This window comes from Chamaea fasciata, unplaced genomic scaffold, assembly GCF_029207755.1.
Source record: "Chamaea fasciata isolate MVZ Bird 193981 ecotype frontalis unplaced genomic scaffold, bChaFas1.0.hap1 SCAF_14, whole genome shotgun sequence".
Taxonomy (NCBI): Eukaryota; Metazoa; Chordata; class Aves; order Passeriformes; family Sylviidae; genus Chamaea; species Chamaea fasciata.
In genome coordinates, this window is record NW_027094099.1 from 6,293,683 (window position 1) to 6,314,787 (window position 21,105).

Sequence of the window (21,105 nt, forward strand, 5' to 3'; positions counted from 1 at the left end):
ATCAACTCCTGCTAAACATTGAGATTTGACAGGAGCAAATTGCAAAGCAAGATAGCTGCAGGCTGCCTCTTATTCCTCTTACTGTGTTTCAGCAGGAAAAGAAATGATTCTGGCAGTCAGACATTGCAAAAGGATTATGCAGAAGCACATCTGCATATCTAATAGTCTGATTCTTTAGTCTGCAGATTTTAAGAGATGCTTTCCTTAACTGGATGAGACATGCTTAGCTGCATAACATAGTTGTTCAAATTAATGTTTTGTGGGGGAAAGAAGAAGGCACAGGCAGATGGCTGGGATGGTTGAAGATGATCACACACATGCCTGATGTGTGGTGTGTTATTTCACTGTATGATACATAGTGCGGGTTTTGTAGAAAACAAGCTTTTCTCCCTTATGTGCTCAGGTTTGTTTGAGGTATGGTAATTACCCTGGATATACGTACAGACTGGAGAGTGAGAGGCTGGAGAGCAGCAGCATGGAAAAAGGCACCTGGGGTCCTGGCTGGTGGCAGCTTGAACGTGAGGGCAGCCACGAGGGCCGGGCGTGTCGTGGGGGCATCAGGTGCCAGCCGGGCAAGGGGTGGGACTGTCCTGCCCTGCACTGGGGCAGCCTCACCTCCAGTGCTGGGGCAGCTCTGGGCACCACAATGTGGAGCTGTTAGAGTGCCCAAAGCACGGCAAGAAGATGGTGAGGGGAAGCTGGAGGACACCGAGGAGAGGGCCAGACACTGATCTCTTTGCTCTTTTGACCACTGACAGGACCTGAGGGAACGGCCTGAAGTTGGGTCAGGGGTGGTCTACTTTGAACATCAGGGAAGGGTTCTTCACCCAGGGGGTGGTTGGGCACTGGAATAGGCTCCCCAGGGAAGTAGTCACAGCACCAGCATGACAGATTCCAGGAGAGTGGTCAACACTCTCTCAGGCACATGGCGGGATTGTTGAAGGTGTCCTATACATGGAGTTCGACTTTTGTGGATCCCTTCTAAGTCAGGATATTCTATGATTCTGTGGCTTTAGCAGAGGTTTTGAGAAAGGGAATGAGACTCCCAAACCTGTGTTGCTAAATTACCAATCTCAGAGCTTTAAATCCCACCTGATTTACTGAAAAGGTTAAAAGCATTCTGTGTCTTGTGCCTTTACTCCCTTCTCCAGCTTATGCTTCAAGTCCTGTAGGGCAGGTGCCCTCAGGTGACCTTGGTGACCCCAGTTACCCACAGTGGTGCTACACTGGCAGGATTGAAGCCATGGGAGGTGATGTGGCTGTGAACTGGGAGCTTTTGCCTAACCTCACTCCTGGTCTGCAGCTGCCTCTGAATGCTTCGCTAATGTGACAGAATGTGAGAATTGCAATCCAAAACCAAACAGTCTTTCAGTGAGTTAAACTGGAATGAAATCAATAGATACCTGAAATACTAGAATAAGATCTTACAGTACTGCATAGAAAAACTTAATAGGAAACTGGGACGTGGGGCTATTCATCTACCTATTAGAAGACCAAACTAGATGAGGCATTCCAGTGCCCACAGGCCTTGGGTTACATTTCTGCAATTAAATGCAACAGGACCTACAGTAGGGGTTATTTTGTGCTGCTTGTAAACAATTTACAAATTTTACTGAAGAACAGTTCCTGCTGCTGTGTTCTTTTTATTTTGAAAAAATGTAAAGAGAAAACCCCGAGCTTTGCCTTAACATAGGTGATTTTGATAGCTTTCATTAATTGGGTTATTAACGAGGAATGAGTTTGAAATACTAAAAATTGTATTCTCAATAGCAACATAGGAAAGACTCGCAGATTGATTTAGCTGCTGGCAGCCTTCAGACCTTGCTTGTTAAAAAAAATGTGTAAGGTGTTCCTCTGGTCTTGTTGGATTTGGATTTACTGGGCTTCGTTTTGTTGATACTCGTTTGTCTGTGTTTGTGTAAAGTTATCTTGGAAGATACTTGAAGATCCAGCTCTATAAGGAGTGGAACAAATTGTCCTTCATTTCAGTGGGACAGATTAGATGGAATCTGTAACACAGGGTTTCAGTTAGTCATCTGAAATGTGCAGATAAGGAGGAAAACATAAGATGTGTGGATTGTGCCCTTTTTTAAAAAAAAATATTTTTAAAAAAAGGAAACTTCTTAAAGACAGATAAGCTGCCTTAAAATTGTCTTTCCGTGCAGTCTTGCAACAGATAGTTGGCCTAAATACTTTTTGCGGAAGGAAATGGTTTTCTTCTCAATAAAACCTTATTAGGCGTAAATAAAACTGGCAAGTTATTACAGATACCTGGATATTTCATGATTCTTTGTTCTTTTTAAATTGTGTGTTCATAATTAGAAGAATTTTGCTTTGGAAAGCCTCAATAAATTTCAGCATTTTAGGCGTTGAATAATTCATGATGAACTTTGTTTACACACTGTTAATAACCCAAAAAACCTCAGGCAACTTATTTAAAAAAGACTTTACCACATTCCTTTATTCAGAATTATCCTTGGGTTAATTACATTGGGCAAAATCTTCGCTATGTTTATGTAAGGACTGGTACTCTGCTGAGCCTCAGTGAGGGATGCCTGGATCCCAGTCAGGATTGGGAGCTGCCTGTTATGGATCATGCTCGGGAACCCTGAGCCCTGCATTCCCACTGCTGCAGAAGCCAAAGGCCAGCTGAGACAGGATGAATGTGCTCACAGGTAAAAGGGACAAACCCGGGCAGCTGGGTAGTAGCTGAGTAAGAGACTGATCTTGGGCAACTTGAAAATGGAACAAAACTCTTGGTCCCTTCCAGCAACTACAGTAAAAGCCCTGGAAATGTGTCTGCAGGTTTAGGGTTATCCAAAGGCTCATATAGCATGTTCAGCCCTTAGTCAGCATTGGGGAAGCCTGTAGAAAGTGTCATTGCTTTTTAAGAAGTTGGTTTTGGTATTGCTCCTGGAACGCTCCCAACTTTTCTTGTTTTCCTTCTGATTCTCATTCTAACTTAGGGGTGCCTCAGTGTTTCTAGGTCAGGTGTGAGGAAGGCAAAGGAACTGGTGTGGAAGGAAACTGAATTGGAATGATTTGTCAGAGCTAATTAGAATTCCGCACAGAGTAGTTAGAAACAAGGCAAAGTTGAGCTGCAGTGGTACCTGTTCATGGAGGATGTGTGTGCACCTTGTGCCTGGCTCACAGCCACGGTGCCCAGCCAGGGTGCCCTTACCTGGTACAGCCTAAAGGCACAGCTAGAGGTATTGCATTTGGGTTGCTCTTTTAGCACACCACTTAAAATTGTATTTCTGTTAGGCAAGATGGAGTCAAAGGCAGCATTTATAGAGTGGTTGAAAGGTTTTAAGCTGCTCCCGTGGTCCTGATGGGCTCATAAGGAGTATGTTGTTTATCAAGCTGTCATGTAAGCTTAGGAAAAAGCTACTTGAGTGCAAGTTACTTTGTAAGCTGGAACTTTCTTTAAAGAAATACACATCTTGCATGTGACATGGAATGTAGAAAAAGGTAGAGCTGCTTTATGGGCCTCACAAGTGTAATGAATTGCAGCAGCCAAAAGTTAAAGGATTTTGATAATCTGAGCATCTATTCGTGTCCGGGTTGTGTGGGGTGGAGGGAACGAGACACTATTCACTGAACAGTTGTCTTGTCTGAATCAGAATATTATGCTTAGATGAAAAATTAATTCAGCTGGTTTTAGTTTATTTTTTAATTCAGTATTATTTCAGGTAGTGTGGGTTTGACTCAGAGGTCTGAAATTGAATGAGTCCAGAAGTTGAAAGCAAGGTACATCACAAGCATTTAAGTTTAATGTGGGTTTGTGTCCAAGTGCTGCAAGCTGAAGTCTTCAGCCACAGTTCAGCATCTGAGACTTCAGTTGTTTTTCTCAATTACTTCAATTTTGAAACCTTGTGATTTACTTGAATTTCACCTGTTCTGGGTTTTCATTATGAAGTTTAGCATTTTGCTAAAGACATAGAAATGGGAAATTAAAGGGAAAAGAAAATGCAGCATCACACTGCACCACTACAGAGGCTCTCCTAAATAAAACTAGGGTCTTAGTCTGCAGTGGTCTGAAGCAGTTTCTCCTCAAAGCTGATACTTGGCTTTTTACTTGGTTTCCCCTCCAACAGAAATTGTTGGAATCTTATGTGTATTTATGATGCTGATGCTAAATTGCAAGGTTTAAAAGATATTTAAATTTGGGCTTTTGCATAATACTGCCAAGTTGGTGATAAAGTTACAGGTTTTGTGAAACAGCTTCTTTGGCTGGCATCTGTGGTCAGAGCATAATTATGCCAATACAACATCCATGAGACTGAATCTAATGCATGGACTGATAGCATCAGTTTCTCCTAGCAAATGGAGGAAGAAGTTTGAAAGCAACTGTAATAAAAGCAAGCAAAGTAATCTGACATATTGATTAAATGACAACAAGCCAGTTATTCAATACCACTGGAGTGTTACATGCTGGTTTTTTAATGTATTTCTTCCCCAAGCTGCCCTGGACTGAACAGTCAAAGCTGCTTTAGAAGATTAGTGAGATGACAAATATTAGCTTTATGAATACTGTGCATGTGGAAGATAATCTGATTATGAGAATCTGTGTTGTGGACATTGGACAATCAATGGGACCTGCTTGCCCTGGCATAATGTAATTATTGGTTAAAGGAAAAACAAAGCCCTGACAAAGGATGAATGAAACTGTGCATGGGGTTGCCTCCTGACAGAGGTGAATGTACAACTGAGAGAGTGGATTAAGTATCTGCTTGAGTCTTGTGCACAGTGTGTGAGATTTTTTGGGTCTGACGTTTACTGCTTCTCCCAAGATTTTTGCCTCCTGTTGGTTTTTGATTAACTTTTTGGGAGTTGAAGTGAACTTGTAAATTTGGTCCACTGGCAAGATGTGTAACTTATTCCTGAGGTGGAATGCTCAAACAAATTCGTGTTTGTATTTATGTAATAATTAACCAAGGAAACCTTTGTATCTGAATACACTGAAATAAATATTAAGGTTGAATTCTTTTAAAGTTAAATTAAAGGTTTCGTCAACATATCAAATAGCCTTATTTCCCACAGTGTCTGGAGCAAGATCTGATTTTTGCACGAGTATCAAAACATGACAGCTCATAAAAAGGACTCGTGTTGAGCCACATGCATGTTGCCACCCAGGTGCAGGCTCTGCTGTAGGTGAGCGAGCACCACTCCCTGAGCCTTTCCCTGCTGCTCGCAGTTCGTGCTGCCAGAGGTAAACAGGAAGCGACTGCAGTCCTGGAGCTTTTACTCCCTTTACTCAGCACTCTGTGAAATTAAAATAAACAGAGAAAGCAATTTTTTCATCAGAACCTCCCCCTGATTGGAGTTCCTCCTGACCCCCCAAACACACTCCTCTAACCACTGCCCCAGTGAGAGGAGTTGGCAGCTCCTGTGCCGTGGGGATATTGGTGTGTGGGGGGAGCACCCCTGAGTGAGCAGGGAAACCTTTCAGCTGGTCGCTGCACATCCCATCTCCCAGTGCCACACCGGCCGGCGCCCCCGGGCTGCCCTTCCCGGAGCTCTCCTGGTCCAGGCAGCCCCCCAGCACAGTGATGTACTCAGAAACTCTGCCCTGAGCCCCACATCTGAGCACAGACCAGCAGCACATTACCCAGCTCTCACCAGACATGAAAGCAGACGTTCTTGAAGCCAGCTACTTGGGAAAATCCTGGGTAAACCTAACAGTATGCATTGCAATTCTGCAAGCAGGTCTGCAGCTGATAAGCTCTTTATCACGGGCTCCACCCTGGGACACAGAGCAGTGATTGTCTTGTCCTGCCCCATTGATCCGCATTGAAGCTATGCATACAGGAGGGAAGATCAAAGCAAATACCTCAAAAATAGGTGAACTTGAAACCGATGACCACACTACTGCCCAGGCTGAGAAATAAGCAGTTGACTGCACACCTTATTTGTGGTATCAGAACAGTTAAATATTACAACTCTGAGCAGTGCATTACACTAATAAAGTTTGGTGATGTCAGCACAAAGGTGATTTTTGGTACATGCTGTTGAAGAAACAGTCTTGGCCACGGTTTTCTGCTGTGTTGCAGCTTTTGCAGTTTCATCATGGCTGTTGCAATAAAGAGTGTTTTTCTTTAGCCTGAACTGCTGCAGGCATGTGACTACATGACAGTCTCCACTTAGAAAAAAAATACCTATATTTCCACTGGTTTGTCAATGAGTTCAGAAAATGACTTTTTTTAAAAGGAAAAGAAATAATAAAAATAATAAAAACCCAAAAGAGACTTAGCTGTACTTTTCCCAAATTACTTTAAATTTAGTTGTTATTCAGGGGATGATGTAGCTAATGCTTATTTTAGAAATTAGTCTTTCAGTTTTTGTGGAATTGCTGCATGTTGTTACTCAACTAAAACTGTTGGCATAAAAACATCTTGTTTGATTTTCTTGGTTAAAAGCAGTATTAAAATAAGGTCTGTAGTCTGCCCAACGTATTGTGTTCTTACAATCCATTAGTAATTGGTGAGGACAAGTATACCCAACAAAATGTAGATGTTCAGTAATTTGATTGAGAAGTTAATGAAAAACACAACTGAGTATTTCTTTTGGCGCTATGGTTTCTGCTTATACTTAAGCATTGAATTGATTACATAAACGTTTGTTGTTAGGAATGAGATTTTTCAGTCGTTTGAAGGTGCTGGTGCCATCGGTGGAAATGGATTTGGTAGGTGTAGACGGAGTGTAAATGATGTAGCTGGTACTCTTCAGCTACAGTGGAGTGCTGTCTAAGTGGTGTTTTAACAGGAGCTGTTTTATTCTCTGGGAATCCTACAAATGCTAAAATGATTTCTCCACCTTTTAAAACTTGTAAAATGTATTTATCCTTTGATCCTTCAGTGTTGTCTTGTTGTGTTATCAATTTAAATGCTAAGTAATTCAGAAATACAGCAATGCTTTTAATTTGTACTCTGCATAGATAAAAAAAGCAAAACCTGCAGCTAAAGAATAAGGCTAAAATAATTATTTTTCTTTCCTTGATATTCATTGCCCCGCTCTGTTTTCTGGAAGGAGAGCATCGTGATGCAGGGAAGGGATACGGGAGGAGTCTGGGTGAGCAGCCACTAAAGTGCTGTTGCTGATACCTGGTGATCTGCAGAATCTGCCTTCAGCCTGCTGGTGGGAACAGCCACCCCAGAGCTGTCACTGGAGACTGCAGGAGTAACCTGGCGTTTCCCGGTCAACCCCCTGTCACGGGATTGTCAGCCGGGGGATGCTGCCGGCGGCAGACTTTGGCCTTAAACTCTCAGGGTGATCTCTCAGTATCGGTCTGGTGAGGAAACGAATGACTTCAGTTACCGTGAACAAAAGGGTCAGGAGAAGGGGAAAGGAACGGCTGCCGCCCTACAAAGAGGGCGGTGACTGAGCAGAAAGGAATTCAGTGCGGTGAATGTGGCCTGAGATTCCAAAAGCTGCGACATGGGGCCGGGGAGTGAGTGTTGACAGCAGCTAGAACAGGACAGGGCTGGGATGGTATTTTTGTGATGTGCCAGGAGTTTTACTTGCTCCGAAATTTTCCACTGGCACCAGCACAGTGCAGGAGCCCCGGCATCCACATGCTCCCCACTCCAGGCGTGCTGCAGGGCTGGTCCCACGCGTGGAGCCTGAGTCACGCTGCTCTGACATTCCTCCCTCTGGAGAGCACATGGGAAACTCCCGGTGCACTTCAGTTTATGATTTAGTTTCAGGATGATCCAGGGAAAATATTTTCAGTCGTCTGCTATAGCAGAGGCAGTGGCGTGTTTTCTGAATCTTCCGATGGAGTTTTCAAATGACATTTTTCAATTAAAGACCATAATAATATTACATTTAAGGTGTATGATTGCTTACACCCCTTTGAAACCTGTCTTTAATGGAGCAGAGTGACACACATAAAATCTTTATTACACTTTAAGGATTGACACAGCCAAGGTGAAAATATTTGTTGTAATTTTTCTCTTACATTTTCTTTAATTGCATGATAGGTGTACACAGATGTAAAGTGCATATGCAATTCACAGATCAAGAGTTAGTGTGCATGTACTCAGTGCAATGATTGCAATATAGGGGGGTGGCGGTGGTGTATATGCACACACGTACATGGACTAAAAGTTGCTACAGGCAGCCAGGGCCTGTACTGATCCACCAGTCCCAGGAAGGCATGCTGCTCATGCCACGAGTCAGACTTAGAACAGCTCTGGACGATGGTCAATAAGTGAAATAGGACAATAAATGTCTAAGAGCAAGTCAACCATATTAAGTTGTTAACATTATTGCATTTCCTTAGGAAAATTATTTCTTGGAACATCAGGACAAAGCCACCCAACAAGCTGTGGGATAAGCAAATAGGAGTTTACAGTATGTTAGCTACTTCCCAGTATCTGCCTGCGGTCTCTGTAACTTGTTTCAAAATCTTAGGCACGTTTGCACAGTCCACTTTTGAGCTCATTCCTGTCCTTATTTTGGTCTGTTGTGTAGCTGTGCCTTACTAAAAATAATCTTTCAAAACTTTCAGTGAAAGTTAATACTAATGCAACAGATGAGCCTTGTGCACAAATACTGAAGTAACTTCTATTTTGGCAGTGTCCTGCTACCTGTCTTAGAAGAACGCCGATGTCGTTTCTGACTCCTGAAAATGAGCCTGATGTGTAAATCCTGTAGACTCCCATGTTCTCGTAACTCTGTTGCGTTAGAGCGTGTGTTTGCTGTCCAGGTGTGCAGGCTCTGGTTGCTGTCTCGTCTCCTCCCCCCGGCCCTGGCTGCAGGGAGGTAGAGCCTGGCTGCTCCCTGGCTCCGGAGCAGGAGGTGTTGGTGGGGAGCTGCCCTGGGGTCAGGCCCTGCACAGGAGCTGATGGGAGCAGCTGTTGGGACCGCTGGGATCTCCCACAGCCTGCAGCCAGCTCCGGGGTCAGTCCTTCAGCTCGTGTTGGGCTGCATCCACCCCTGGCTCAGAGCAAACAGTGAGAACTCATGACTTTTCTCCCCAGAATTTTTTCTCAGTATTTATTTCACTAGCTGTGTTTTTTTTTTATATTAACCTGCTAGTAGTTTCCATTCCTTAATACATTTTTTGGTATTTTTAGGTCTCTGTTTAAGATGTCTATCCTGCTCCTTAGATGCTCAGTATTTTTGCTTTGCTATTTCCTCAAATCTTTAAGCACTGCTTTTCGTCTCCCTTAATATTTTCTTCATGTTCAATTTAAATAAATGGCCTTTTATCTTTGTCCATCTTGCTGCTTCTGCTGCCTTCCTTTAATTTCCTTTCAGAAAAATGGTCACATCATTGCAGCCAATAAGTATTTTTTCTAACATAAGATATACAAGAGCTATTTTGGAGCACATTTATTCACTATAGCGTCTCTGCTTTGATCCCAGTCAAGAACCAGAATTCGCATTAAGTATTTTTGCAATATTCTCTGGGAAAAGCAGACCCTTCCACTTCTTAGAAATATGTGAAAGATTTCTCTAAGTGGATTAGAAAAGTTTGCTAGTTTTGACAGATGATATCATTGCAGAAAGCCGTGGGTTTATTTTCTTGTTAGTTGGAAAAACGGATACAAATTATGTGTGTATGGGACTGGTGACAGGCCTCTTGGCAGAGGCATTGATGTCAAATCTAAAGTAAACGGCCGCGCAGCTTTGTCAGTTTTGTGGCATCTTTGCCTGATGTGTGCTTGTGTCTCATTTACTGTTGTATTCATAATGTTGAGCTCAGGAGGTAGGCACACGCTCCAGAACTACCAGGGTTTTGTGCAGTAGTACCGTGTCAGTTGAAAAGGGGAAGAAAAGGTCAGGCTTGTGATCACTCGACACTCCTACTCCCTCGTGGAGGCTGAGGATCCCTTCTGCACTGTGGTGGGACATTGATGTTTGCTACCGAAAAAAGCTGCCAGAGATTCAGTGGCAGTTTTTCCCTTTGTGGCAATGAAGAATGATTATTGATGGCGTGTAGGTGGTTGTAGTTCAGTGAGAGTTCTGATGGACAAGGTTCTCAGGCGCTGAATATATGGTCTCTTCTGATCCCTTGTTTTCAATGCTTTATTTTTAGATGGTCTATTTTTAAATACCTTGAAATACAAAAATATTTGCTTTTTTGTCCAGTTAAAAGAAAACCCATGTTGTGACACAGCATGACTGTATCTTTTTATGGCTACATCAAATACGTGTTGCTTAGGATAATGTAAGAATATACAAACAATAATGAAAGCAAAAATAAGAAACCAGCAGTTGCTACTGTAACACAAGGTGGAGGGCAGCGAAAAGAAATTCTGTAAATGTCTTATCTATACTTCTTCATTCCATGCAAAACAATGATCTGTTTTAACATATTGTACTGCCAGTACCAAAAGTAGTGCGGGGAAACATAGACAGTATTTAGTACATAGAATGTATTTTGCATCTCCCTTCCCGGTGTTAATGTAGCAGTTGTGTTAATCTGTTAATGAGTGGGTGTTGAGGGACAGGCACAGAGTGAGAGCAGAATGGATTTTGCAGGTTCAGGTGCTGGAGATGCCGGGGTTGCTGGGGGGCCGGGCAGCCGGGCCGTGCTCCGCAGGCTGCAGGCCCCGAGCCCACGGGGTCAGCTTCTGACTCGTAAATATTATTCTTGTCAGTGCAGAACAGATCTGATTTTGAGCCTAAAACAGCAACCAAATGAATTCTAGCAGCTGACAGCAGTGTGGTACACGCCTTTAATTGCAGCCTTGCCAGTCCTGCCTCCGCTCCCTGTGCAACGTCAGATGCTGGGGTTGGGAGCCCGGGAAGAGCCTGGGGGAGGCCTGGCAGCCAGGTTGTTCTCCACGGGTGTTTCCACTTCTGCGGCTTTTAGCAGCCTGTTCAGATGTGTTTTTGTTTTGGGGCTGGTTTTTTTGTTTTGGTTTGTATTTTTCCTAATCTGCCAAGCTCATCTTTTTTCCAGCTGCTCAGGCATTGTTAGTGCTGACACAAAGACTTTCATCTGCGTATTTATTGTACACTTAGACCACACCTTTAACCGAGAAAACCTAAGGGAAGCCAAGTCTCCGTCTGCTGACATCTGACCCGCGCGGCTTGGCCCGGGGCTGGACCTCGGGCTCCTTGGCCGGGTCTGACCGTGTCCCAGGAGACCTGGCCTTGTGTCTGGGTGATCCGTCTGGAAGGGGTGGAGGGAGAAGTGTGTTGTGTGCTGGACAGCAGAGGGCAATTAGCAGCTGAGAGAATGAGCCTGCGTGCACCCTGCAAAGCAGGTTCTAGTGGGCACCGGGTAACAAGCTCAGGTGTAAATTGTCTACGGGTTAGAGTGCTGCATTTTTTTCTGGATAATGGAAAGTTCTGGCAAAAAAAAAAAAAGAAAAAAAAGAAAAAAGCTTAAATTCTCAAGAAATAGGCAATAAGAACAAATCATTATGTAATTTTTAAGTATATAGCCTTGACCTTTGGGAAATATGCAGCCTAGGGTAAGATGAAGAGTTGCTTTTATAACTGCTATGATGTGAAGTTTTTTTCAGATGATTGATTAAAGGAAGATTTTTAAAAAGTTACTATTTTTTTTAAAATTTCAAAACTCTATTAAAAACCAGTTAGTTGTTAGCAGGACATGGTTATAGTACCAGTTGGAAGTGACTGAAGTTGCTAAAATCAGGTTGGACTGTAGTCATTGCTCATGCTTGGAAGGGCCAGAACTTGGGAGTGGGTGGTGTCCTCTAGACAAAGCAGTCATATTTTGTTGCCCAAAGAGGTGGTAGCCACTGCACCTGGCTGTCTCACTGGTGTTACCTTCCTGGAGAAACTTAACCACAGTTGGTCAGGCACTGCTAAAGCTTGGGCTTATTTGTAGATCCCAGGGAGAAGTCTGACAATGATCTGGTGGTGATAATGTGCTTCTCTGAACATTTGAATGTAAGGCCGTGTTTTGAAAGGAAAAGGGTAATTCCTAACTGCTACGAGACTGCCATTTAAATTGAGTTACAGTTTTAATGTGATGGCACTACTTACTGCCATGACTCTCAGCTGTCTTCTGTGCCACTGCTTTATTGGGTGTTCAGGCTGCTGCCTTTTTGTCAAACCTCTGCGCACGGTTTGCAGTGTCCGTGGTCGTGTGGGTCACTTTGCTTGCTGCTGTGGTTAGAGCTGGGCAGGAGCGCGGGGCAGAGCTGCTCTCAGGGGAGCTGGGCTGCCCTGGCTCTGTCCTCTTGCTTCCCTGCTGGCTCCCAGTGCTTTTGGGGAAGAGCCCTTTGGCCTGGTCCTGTGTGTGGCTTTATCACAGTCAGCAACATCAGTGACTTGCATAAAGCTGCTGTTTTGCAGACAGTGTGCACATTTTCCATGTATCCCATGGCTTTGCAAGCTTTGTGCTCATTGAGCTCGCTGGCTCTGATGCCATGGCTTCCAAAGGGAGGCTTGATTGTTTTCCCAGTCTCATTTCTTACACGTTTTCTGTGGCTTACTCCATTATCTGATACTAAACCACATCCTGTATAGCTTTGTGAACAATCTAATTATCCATATTTATGTTGATACTATACCTTTTTGTCTATCCTGCCAGATCCTTTTTCCAAGTGTAATATCACAAATGGCTGATGAATATACTGAAGGAAATTATGCTTCTCCATTGGACTTCTGTTTTCTCCAAAAACCCAGGCTTCAACTAATATTTTCAGTCATATGTTTTATGACAATTAAAAAACTGATTCTTTGTTGTCTCAGTGCTTCCTGATGACCACTTCCCTTGTACAGATAGAAAATTGACAAGGTTCACACAAACTAAGCTATTTGTAGAAACTCATGTACACTTGTGGATGTTCAAGCAAATTGCTGAGATTGTGTTTTCAGACATTTTTACCTCTGCAGTACTGTATTTGAAAGCATTCTTTTGATATAAGTTTGCAACTGTTCTCCACTGGTAATGGATCTGCATCAGAGTAGCAATGACTGGAGACTTAAGAGAAAACACACATAAAGCCTACAGCTTCTGTGCTGTCTGCAGTAGCAGGGTTTAGTGGAAATGAATTTACCTCGAGGTAAAAATCCAGTTGGTCTTTTATGTCAGTTGACGTGAAGCCAAGCTGTAGGCCTGGTGTAGCACTTGGTGTTAGCACAGTTGAGTGGGTCATTTGCTCCTGCAGAACTGTGTACACACCAAAGTTGCTCCTCTCTAAGTTGCTGATGTCCCATTTCCAAATACCAGTGCAGCTGAAGTGTGCTGCAGAGTGCCTAAATTTTCTTCTTTAATCTGTAAAATGTTTGCAGAATAAAATTGTGCATATACTTTATAATAATAAATTGCTTCTATTCCGGTGAATGTGACTTGATCCCAGATGAAGTACAACAGAGCATTGTAGTTAAATCACATTGTTACAAATTGTAGCATTAAAGAATAAGGGGAATCTGCAGAATTGGCATTTTGTTTGCCGCATCTTCCTTGACAGCATACTTGATCACCTCTCAGTGTTAAATGTGGTAATTCCAGCATCACTAATTTCAGTATTGTGTAAGCAAAAATTAAGTAGAAAACAGGAAGAGATCAGAACCCCATTAACATTGTCTGCCAGGCTACGGAAAATAGGTTTGGGTTTGGAGAGCAGATTTATAGCTGAATTAATAGCCTTGATGTTGACTGGATTTAAATCTGTTTGTGGGTGTATCCATGGAACCAAACTACTGTTCAGATCAGCTGGAAGAAAAACAGATTTTGATTTCAAGCGGTACAGCATGAAATGTCACATGTTTTAGTAGCATCCTGAAATAGTAGTCTCTGATGTGGGGAGAGTATCTATTTAGATGTCACTGAAGCATGGTGACTAACAGATCAAAAGGGTCTGTGAAGACATGCAGCCGACAAGCTGGGGTACATAATTTGCAGAACATCCCTGAATACTTAACTGCAGCAGGCTCACAGCTTCCCTCCCAGTAACAGCTTATGTGCAGCTTTGACTTAGAAGACTATAAAGAATGAGGAATGCACTGTGGTGATGGTAATTATCCTCACTGCTAATAGTTACAATGTAGGAGTGTAATTTTTGCATCCTTAGCTTCCAATAGCTGCATCTCAGTTGGAATAATTGGGGTGTTTTTCTACTAGATTTAAAAATGTCTGCCATCTGAAATCTGTTCTGTGTGTAGGTGGTCACAAAACCCCATGGAATTACCTTCTAGTTTTGGAGGGCAGTGCACTTCTTTAACAGTGGAGAGGCAAGTCAGCTGACCCTATTTATGTATGCTTTCACAGAGTGCCTGGATCAAAGAAGAGAATTCAGTGAAAGAAAAACATTTGGGAAGTTGGAATTCGAATAATGGTTTTCAGTTACTTAATGCTGATGAGAAATGTAGTAACCTTTGTGATGTTCATTGTGCTTTCCTGCAGGGCAGCAAAGGGCACTACAGATACCACTGGCAGAGCCACAATGTCAAGCACAGCGGAGTGGACGATATGGTCCTGCTCTCCAAAATCACTGAGGATTCCATAGTGGAGAACCTGAAGAAACGATACATGGATGATTATATTTTTGTATCCTTTGTTGGTTTTGTGGGGCCCCGTGGCCTTGCTGAGTCAGTGTGACACTAATTATATGTACATATTCTCTTTAAGCAGATTACTCGAGGATGCTGAACATTGTATGTGGCACTTGACCTGAGATAACAGAGAAGCCTTTGAAAACTCAGCTGATTATGAGGGTTGAAAATAGGATAACAAAAAATATTTTAAGGTATTCTTTTTAATATGTTGAAGAAGATTGTACCTCCATATATTTATACATTCACCTGACCCCTGAAGCCTCCTGAGGTAATGCTACTTCTGAGAGCAAGAATTAATAGGTTCTAGGTGTGTGTACATTTACTGATTTGTTGTTTTCTATACCTCCAAAATTGTAATGCTTTCAAAATAGCATTTCTTCTGTGACATAACGCCGTTTACAACTTATTCCAAAATTATTAATACTGTGAATCATGGGATGATGGAAACAGATGAATGTGTCAACATCTGTAAATCTTCAGTGTTCTCACTTAAATTTTTTTCTATGATTAATGAAAATGAGAAAATTTAATACCTGAACATGCAACCTAACAGGAAGAACAGACTTCAGTACCCAAGGCTTGCTTTTTAAAAAAAAAAATTCATGTTAAAGCAATTCCTTAAGATAAGAATAGTCACTATTTAATTTTCAGCTTTCACAATGTAATGTGAGCTGCAGTAATGAATTTGGTAAATTCTAGTCAGTGATTATGTACTAGAAAATTTTGCTGTTCCTTCTGCTTTAGCCAGGTTTCAAACTTTCTAGTTGTATTTGGAGAATAGTGTCCTTGAAGAGTTTAACATATTTTAGCAGAAAGGGGAGGAAATACAAGACCTGGCTGTTTCCATACATTCAGATGGTAAAGAGCTGTGTAGCAGCTCAATTTAGCAAGGACTGGTAGAGGAAAGTTCATGTTGCAGTTGTTTCCATCACGAACTGCAGAGGTTTCTAATACATGTATGAACGTGGGTTTGGATCCTCTGTTCACTGAAGTACCACACTGACTAAAATTGCTTTATAGGAGCATGATGAAGTTTCACAGCATTTGCCAGACTGTAGCGCAGGGACAAGCTGTAGAATCCTTCCTGGTAGGAACAGGAGTGCTTTTGGCCCATGGAGCGCTGCGTGCTCCTTGCAGTGTGTGCAGAGAAACTTCAGTGCTCTGTGCAGGAAAAAGGTTTTTGCTTTTTCTTTTTTATGAAAACAGTGACAGTAAATGGAGCTGATCTTTCTGCTGGAGCTGGCGTAAGGGTGTTTTCCAAGGGGACTAGTGGTCACACTGAGGGATCAGTCTTACCTCATGTAGGGAGAAGGACTCCTTTTGCAGTTCTGTGAAGGCTTTTCATTCAAGATGAAGATTGTCTCTTGAATATTTGAATTGTTTGTGTGGCCACCCATGAATGAGCATTTCTCGGTTCTACATTGTACAGAGATGACGGAATCATCCCAGAAAATGCTGCTATTGTTTACCAACAGAACACTGTCACTTCAAGTGTTTATACTGACACAATGAGTAATTGATCTATTATATCCAAGACCCAGATGTTGTCACTCTTTTTGAATTAAATTAGATATGTATGAAGAAAGCATTGCAAATTAATATTACAGAAATGATGTTCATTGAGTTTCAGTTCTTCTCTAACATGTTACCTTGCCTTGGCACCACAGTAGGAGATTCCTACAGAGGACAATCCAGCGGGATAGATTTGTTAATTCTCCTACTTTGTACAGAAAGCTTAGATAGCAAGTTTTCCTGTGAACAATTCCAGATTGTTAATGGAACCTGCAGTACAACATCTGGGACCTATAGGTGTGGGCTCATTGCTAACTCCCAGCTCAATGAAAAGTGATACTGATAGCTGTGAATTGCTGTCAGGTAATGTGTACGCTGCAGCTGTGGTTCCAAAGGTTTATGAAGTATTTAAAATGCCGAGCATGTGCAGCTGAATGCAGAATGATGAAATGCTATATTAAAAATGTTGCAAAAAATCTAATAATGGCTTGAAATTGAGTGTCTTGGTACAGGGCAGCCTTCAGGAGAAGGACTCTGAGGGACTGTTAATACTTTCACTCATAAAATAACACCGCAGACTGAATTACCCAATTCCCCCAGCACCCCCAGTGCATGCAGCTGAGTAATTGTCTGATTTAGCTCAGCAGTGGCTGTTTCCACCCAGCTCTGCTTGCTCAGCACTGTCCTGTGAGATCAGAATGTGTCACTGCACTGTATTCTGCAAAGGTCAAACCAATATTTTCTAATACTAACAGTATGACCTCTTCAGTTACAAAGGACTAAAACCAGTTGAAATGTGCCATTTCCTTTCTGTATTTTTATTCGAGGTGTGTCATGCTTTGGCCTTTAATACATGTTTCTGTACTTAGCTCGTCCTAAAATAAGATAATACAAAAATATTCCAATTGAATGGTATGTTTATAGTCTTGTAAGCCTGCTAATTTAATTTTTATGAACAATTGTTGCAAGCTGTGGTGTTTTTTACTATTATTTGAAGTATTATGTAATAGGTGGAAAAGTTCTTTGTCACTAGTAGTAAGATCTTACTCTATGAAACAGTTGTTACCTTAACTTCTTTTGAATGCAGACGTACATTGGCTCTGTATTAATCTCTGTGAATCCTTTCAAGCAAATGCCATATTTTGGAGAAAAGGAAATTGAAATGTACCAAGGAGCAGTAAGTAAAAGAGTCTAAAATATTGCGCACTATTCAGGGGCTTGGAAATATTTTTCTACACAGTTTATAACACTTGGAAACGTTTGTTTGCTAGCATTGTGCTGGCCTGGGAGAACTTGGCAGATAGTCATTGCCATAAGCTGAGTCTTCAAATTGAACTCCCTGCAATGTAAGATCAGTATTTAAAGAAAATACTTGTATTGATTAGCTCTAATCCATATTAGGTATCTCTCCTTGACATGTCCCTGCTCCTGCAAAGGCAGTTTTTAAGCTGTCATATGCACAAAATGGCCATTAGTGGATTTGGAGACTGTGATTTCAGAACTCTAACTGGACAAGAACAATAAAAAAATGAGGTGCCAAAATTAGATGCCACTTTTGAAAATTCAGCTTGAAGAGTGAGTCAGCACAAGAACGTTAGGGACATAAAATTCAATTTCCTGCTTGAGTTGGACATGTCCACTTGGGGAAGCTGTTGGGTTTGGATGGCCCAGTGGATGAAAATGGGACCCAAGGCACAGGCTCTGCGTGCTGCTGGGGGAGAGCACTGTTAGCACATGGGCACTGGTGGGATAGGTTTGCTTAAATGGTGTGAGTTTCCTTTGGACAAGTATTACATTTCCAGCAGAAGCCATTTTTAGAACAGGGTATTTCTAGGAGAAAATTATGGATTAGAGAAAGTTCACTAACAAAGTCTAGAGACTTTGGTTTGTTTTTATTGAATGTACCAAAGAATTCTTGGGGCAAATTCACTGTAAAGTGCTATTCAGAATATTTTTTTTTCCAGAGAAATAAAATCTTGCAATTTAAATACAAATTTATTTTGCTCTTTTTGCATTTTAATCCTGTCTTGAAAAATTATTCTTTCTTTCCCCTCGTAGGCACAGTATGAAAACCCACCACATATTTATGCCCTTGCGGACAGCATGTACAGAAACATGATTATTGACAGAGAAAATCAGTGTGTCATTATTAGGTAAGAAAAAGATTGGTAAAAAATACTTTATCTTCTTATGGTGTTTTAACTTGAAGAAGCAGAAAAGTTTATTATATCATTAAAAATCTTCTGTCCACATTCATGTTTTGGGATTTTCTGGGATAGCTAAGGATTTTCTGACTTTCCTTTTTGTTTTCCAGTAAAATCCTGATGATAGCTTAACCACAAGAAGTCTCTTACTCACCCAGCCAGCTTCTTGTCCAATACCAAAATTACAACAGTTTGAATGACTACATGAGGGGGCTGGATTAACAGCTGTGCAGCCAGATACTGTTAAATCCAGCAATCCCACATGGACTGCATTCATCATGGTCTTTTGTTCCTTTTGGAAATTTACTTGCATTCACTCAGAGACAAAAGGCAAGAGATATTGGGAAATTAATTTTATCTTCACTATTAATCTATTTTAATTATTAAGCGATGGAATTCACTGTAGAATTATTACTCAACTTTTTTAATGACAGGCATTATTTAAGTGACAATCAAAGTCACTTAAATTTTGGATTTTGGGACCAGAGTTACACTTTGTTCTCATCTGTGGGTTTTGGGTTTTATAGGTGGTGTGTGATAAAAGAAAACGTGTGGAGAGCAAGAACTGCAGGATCCTGCAGCTGGGGCCCTCTGCCCCTTCTGCCTTCCCTTCTGAGAGGGCTGCTGGGGAGGTTCAGTGCAGAGCACCTGGAGCTGCCCTCCACCCATCCCAGAGCAGAGTGGAGCCTCCCAGGGCAGTGCAGGGATTTTACACCCGGGAAGGCCAAGCAGGTGGTAACAGTTTGCTGGGTCCAGGGAGGCCCTCCCTGCTCCTGGGCCCCCGGGACACAGGAAACAAAATCCCAGAGCTCTCCTGCCTGGCACTGGGATGGCGGAGTTGTTCCCTGGGCTCAGTCTTTCTCTTTGGAAAACTGATGCCTATTGCTGTGCTGAAGTTTACTAGGCACGTGTAGTCAAATTGAGACCTGTTAGGAGTGGGTAAAATTGGGATTTTGCTTTTGGCATAAAGCAACATCCCAGAGAGTGGGATGTTTCACATGAAGCTAAACTTGCAGTGAAAATCTTTGAGCTGTTGTGGATTGTGAATGAAAACCCTATTTTTTGATGCTGTGCTGTGCCCCATAGTGCAGTGCATGCAGAGAGTCACATTGTGAGAGAGCTGAGATGCAGATCGGAGATACAAACTTGGAGTTTTAATTTTACATGAGAATTCTTGTATTTGAACTCTGGATGATACTTGAATGCTTTTTGGAATATGCATTTTGTATGTGCAGAGTGAAACTTCTCTCAGTGTGTGCACAGCCTATTCAGAGTCTGCAGGTGTTAATTGAAATCTACTGCAAAACTGAAACAAGAAGGATCATGTTTGCAAGGGGCATTTCAGAGACTTTTTTCCTTTCCTACACATTTATTTTTCCTTTGATCTTTTTACTACAAACACTGTAGAAACTGTGGACTAGACTTACAAGTAGTTTTCATTATGGTTTTAGATTTTTTAGGACACTGGTTCGCAGCCAGGTCACAAAGGCAAAGTCTGGCCTCTTGTATGTGGAGCCTCAGGAGTGGAGACGGAGGGATGGTGGGGAGGGGGCAGGTGCACACCTGCTGTGTCCTCCCACTGTGTGTCTGTGTGCTTTGGGCAGATGTGGCGTCTGCCTCCAAACCTGGGAGGGGCCATGCATTCCACAGACTAGATGTGTGTTTCAGGCAGGTGAAGGAGTCTCCCTAGTGCAGGCAGAACACCTTTTACCTGGACATTAATTCCAGATGTGTTTGGACACCGATAGAAAAACTCATCCTCTTCAAAAGTCAGCGAATGAACTGGGACAGCAGATCCAAAAGAAAATGCAATTCTCTGAAAGTCTAGATAGGTGGCAACCAAAAATAATCTCTTTTCATATGATAATACTAATTTAAAAAGAAAACCAGTTACCAAACAACCTTTCCAAGGCCAAGGAAGGCTTTTTCATTAGCTAAGTAATTCCAGCATGTTTGCATATGTATTAAGAAAATTACATGTGCACAAGTCTAATCATAGCTGAGCTGCTTTGCGCGGCTGCTGCAGAGTAAATAAACAATGAGGTTATTCATGGGCTGCCTCCGGGCTGGGCTGAGCCCAGGAGCAGGGTGTGCTTAGGTGGGAGCAGTGCCCCCAGCTCTTCCCTGGCTCTGTGTGCACGGGCAGAAGTGCAGAGCAAGTTTCCTCACAGGAGTAACATGACTACACTGGACTTTATTTCTCGTTCAGGTTATGTTTTACTGAGGCACGACATTTAATTTAGACCTTTCTTGAACTAAGCTCATCAGTGGCAATTAAAACAGACTGTTGGCATTTCTCCCTTGTGTGACATGGCAGCCCTTCCAAACTATCAGCAAGGAGTTGTCCAGTCAAGATTTTAATTATGAAGAATTGTCTCTCGTGGCTTTTAGTTCCTTTTGGGCTATCACTGTCATTTCTTTGAGAGAGCTGAGGTTATGATTAGTGTTTTTCTGTTATGTAGCAATAAATGCATTTCTTCATAGTGTTGTTACGTTTTTCCCTTTCTATAAAGCTGAGGACTTTATTTTCCCTTGGATTCTGTGATCCCTGCCAGGAGATGTTGTTGTTGCTTTAAAGCAGTTTTTCTTGTTCGTAGTTTTAGATTACATTTGCCATTTGTGTGGCAACATTTGAGTCCAGGAAAGCAGTGTATGAAGACTGCATATCTGAAAATACAGTACATCTTATATACTACAAATGTGTGTCAACGAAAAGATCATTTACCACCCGAACTGCTTTTAGTGAACAGCTCATGTCTATCTTAAATCTATTAAGTTCAAAATTCAGTATGAGATTTCTAGTCAGCTTCTGTGTCTCAGCTTTCCAGAAGACTCAAATGACTGATCATTCTAAAACGTCTGGAGAGAGCCTGACTGGAAATATGGCTGAATTTTAATA

General features: G+C 42.0%; 1 protein-coding gene across 2 annotated transcripts in view; it reads left to right on the top strand.

Moving 5' to 3' along the window:
- MYO1E (myosin IE) overlaps positions 1 to 21,105 on the top strand; it is a 74,378-nt gene that overhangs the window by 14,976 nt on the left and 38,297 nt on the right. For both annotated transcript variants that reach the window (XM_066196621.1, XM_066196623.1), the window contains exons 2-4: positions 14,339 to 14,482; positions 17,090 to 17,179; positions 18,061 to 18,155. In XM_066196621.1, the coding sequence (XP_066052718.1) occupies positions 14,339 to 14,482; positions 17,090 to 17,179; positions 18,061 to 18,155 (329 nt within the window). The remainder of the gene's footprint in view (positions 1 to 14,338; positions 14,483 to 17,089; positions 17,180 to 18,060; positions 18,156 to 21,105) is intronic.